The sequence below is a fragment of the Echinococcus granulosus genome, assembly GCF_000524195.1.
Source record: "Echinococcus granulosus chromosome Unknown EG_S00071, whole genome shotgun sequence".
Classification (NCBI taxonomy): Eukaryota; Metazoa; Platyhelminthes; class Cestoda; order Cyclophyllidea; family Taeniidae; genus Echinococcus; species Echinococcus granulosus.
This window is the reverse complement of record NW_020170451.1, coordinates 8,248-10,353: the sequence shown is the minus strand read 5'-3', so window position 1 is coordinate 10,353 and position 2,106 is coordinate 8,248. Positions and strand designations below refer to the sequence as shown.

Here is a 2,106-nt window from a genome sequence, read left to right as displayed (position 1 = left end):
CAAAGGTCTTGCATGGTTCAGTAGAGAGCAGATTTTCGATACCAGACCCTCGATTGCCACACACCGTTTTGGATACTCTGTGTTGACAAATTCAGCAATTCAAGGAAACAGAGGCAACCATTTCGGTGTCTTGTGCCGTCATGGTTTCTGCCACAACTACCTTAGTGAAAAAGTCTGCCAAACCAAGGATGTATTGGTTGCCTGTCTTGGTGGGCGGCATGGGACCTATGATGTCAATAACTACTCCTTCCGCTGACAACCCTGTGAGCTGAGGTTCAAGTGGCGGCATCGCTGTGAGGTGAGGCCTTTTGAAGCTGCTACAAGTGACACAGGCCCAAAAGAAATCAAGCATTTCTCTGGTGATCGTGGGTCACCAGTACCTTTTACTCGAGGCGTCTAGCACACTCATTCTCACCACATGGATCAGTTGCTGGTGTAACCCTTGGAGAATTGATTTTATCAATGAGCCTGGGACCACTAGGCGCTTAGGGCACCCACCATCCTCTTAGTACAATAGCACCTCATTCTCTGGAGGGAGGCTCAACTATTCCTGCCATTTCCACCTGTCCGCCTTACTGGACGAGGTCACCTATTTTGCTATGAATTTGTAAGAGGGTGTAAGGAAACCGTCGTATGCCAGAGGCGTGTCAGGAACAGCATTCTGCGTATTTCCCCAATGATGTTTAGTAGGCTTGCTCCAGAACCTAGTAATCACTGGAACACCACCTGCGTCAGCCTGAAATGATCTGCGAGACGTGAAGTCTGCATTACTGTGTGTATTCTCCTCCCCTACTGCACTGTGAAGTCGTAATGTTGCATCCCTTCGTAACAAAGTGCAAGCAAATCGTCCATTGCCTTCATCGTTTGCAGCCAGGTCAACGTCTGGTGATCTGTTCCACCTACGGACTTCACCGCCATCAGGTAATGTTCAACCGCTCTAGACATAGCGAACATCTAACATTGTGCTGCATCTTCCTGCCTCATTTATTGGTGAGTTTGTTACTTGGATTGGCGATGTCATGTCCATTTGTGTGAGCACACTGCTCACGGCTGTATGGCTAGCGTCAGTGTCCAGTACGAATGGTGGAGCGCTTGCGTCGAAGTCAGACAATGCTAGAATCGGTGCGAGGCAGACCATTCGCTTCATCATGCTCTTTCTCCTATTTGAAACTCACTTTCGTCTACTATCCCGCCAGTCCACCTAACAGGCCTACTATCTTGGTAAAATACTTGACAAAACGCCTGCAGTAATCTGCCAAGCCTAAGGGAGAAGGAAGTTATATTTGAGTGGCTGATGATGGCTAGATCCTCACTTCACCATTATGGACTTCGTCTGACGAGAGAGTGCATGCCAAGAATTTGACCAAGAACAGTGAACATGGCAATTTCTTCGCGTTCAGGGTCAAGCCTGCACACCGCAGACGGCCAAACATCAGTCCCAGTTTAGTGTTATGCCTTTGAATAACTCTCCCGAAGACCAGAATACTATATTGTGCAATGCTGGTATATTCTATAGGGTGTCGGCAAGAAGAGACTAGTGCGGTTTGTGTGAGATGTTAAAAAGTGGTTGCTGCGTTACAGAGTCCAAAGGCATTGTCTGCAATTCATAAAGTCTGCTTACCAACATTAAATTTGTTCTCATTCTATCCATTTCTGCTACTCCATCCTACCAGCATCCTGATTGTAAATCTAGGGTTGAGAACCACTTTGACATCTGTGGAGAGTCTACCGATTCACTTATGTGCGGTAGTGGAAAAAATTCATCTTTGTTACTGCTCTCTGCTTCTCCTGGTCGACGCACAGCTGTAGACCCCTCTCCTTTTTATTAAAGCATTTGGTGAGATCAATGGTGATTTTGATGGCTTTGTGGTCTCGTCTCTGATCATTTCTTTGACCAGACGGTTTACTCCATCCAGCAGAGTGGATAGTATGCGTCTGGGTCACTGCCAATATCATCTAGCTTTGCTGGTGTTTATCGCATGTTTAACGATACTTCTTCTTCACAGCTTGACACCTTGCCATTAAAATATATTTGCGTACTTCACCAGTAGCTCTCGAAGTTCTTTCCCCTCGTTGTCGGTGATATGGGTGAGCTACGCGCAAGGG

The 2,106-nt window shown here is 46.8% G+C and overlaps 1 protein-coding gene across 1 annotated transcript; it reads right to left on the bottom strand. All coding sequences in view use genetic code 11, as the record gives it.

The window, feature by feature from the left end:
- Positions 1-275: 275 nt before the first annotated feature.
- Positions 276-1,147, bottom strand: EGR_07147 (hypothetical protein; the record flags this gene model as incomplete). The annotated part of the gene is made up of 2 exons (XM_024496396.1): positions 276-317; positions 1,004-1,147. 2 exons carry the CDS (start codon positions 1,145-1,147, stop codon positions 276-278), a joined length of 186 nt encoding a protein of 61 aa, XP_024349151.1.
- Between the last annotated feature and the right edge of the window lie 959 nt (positions 1,148-2,106).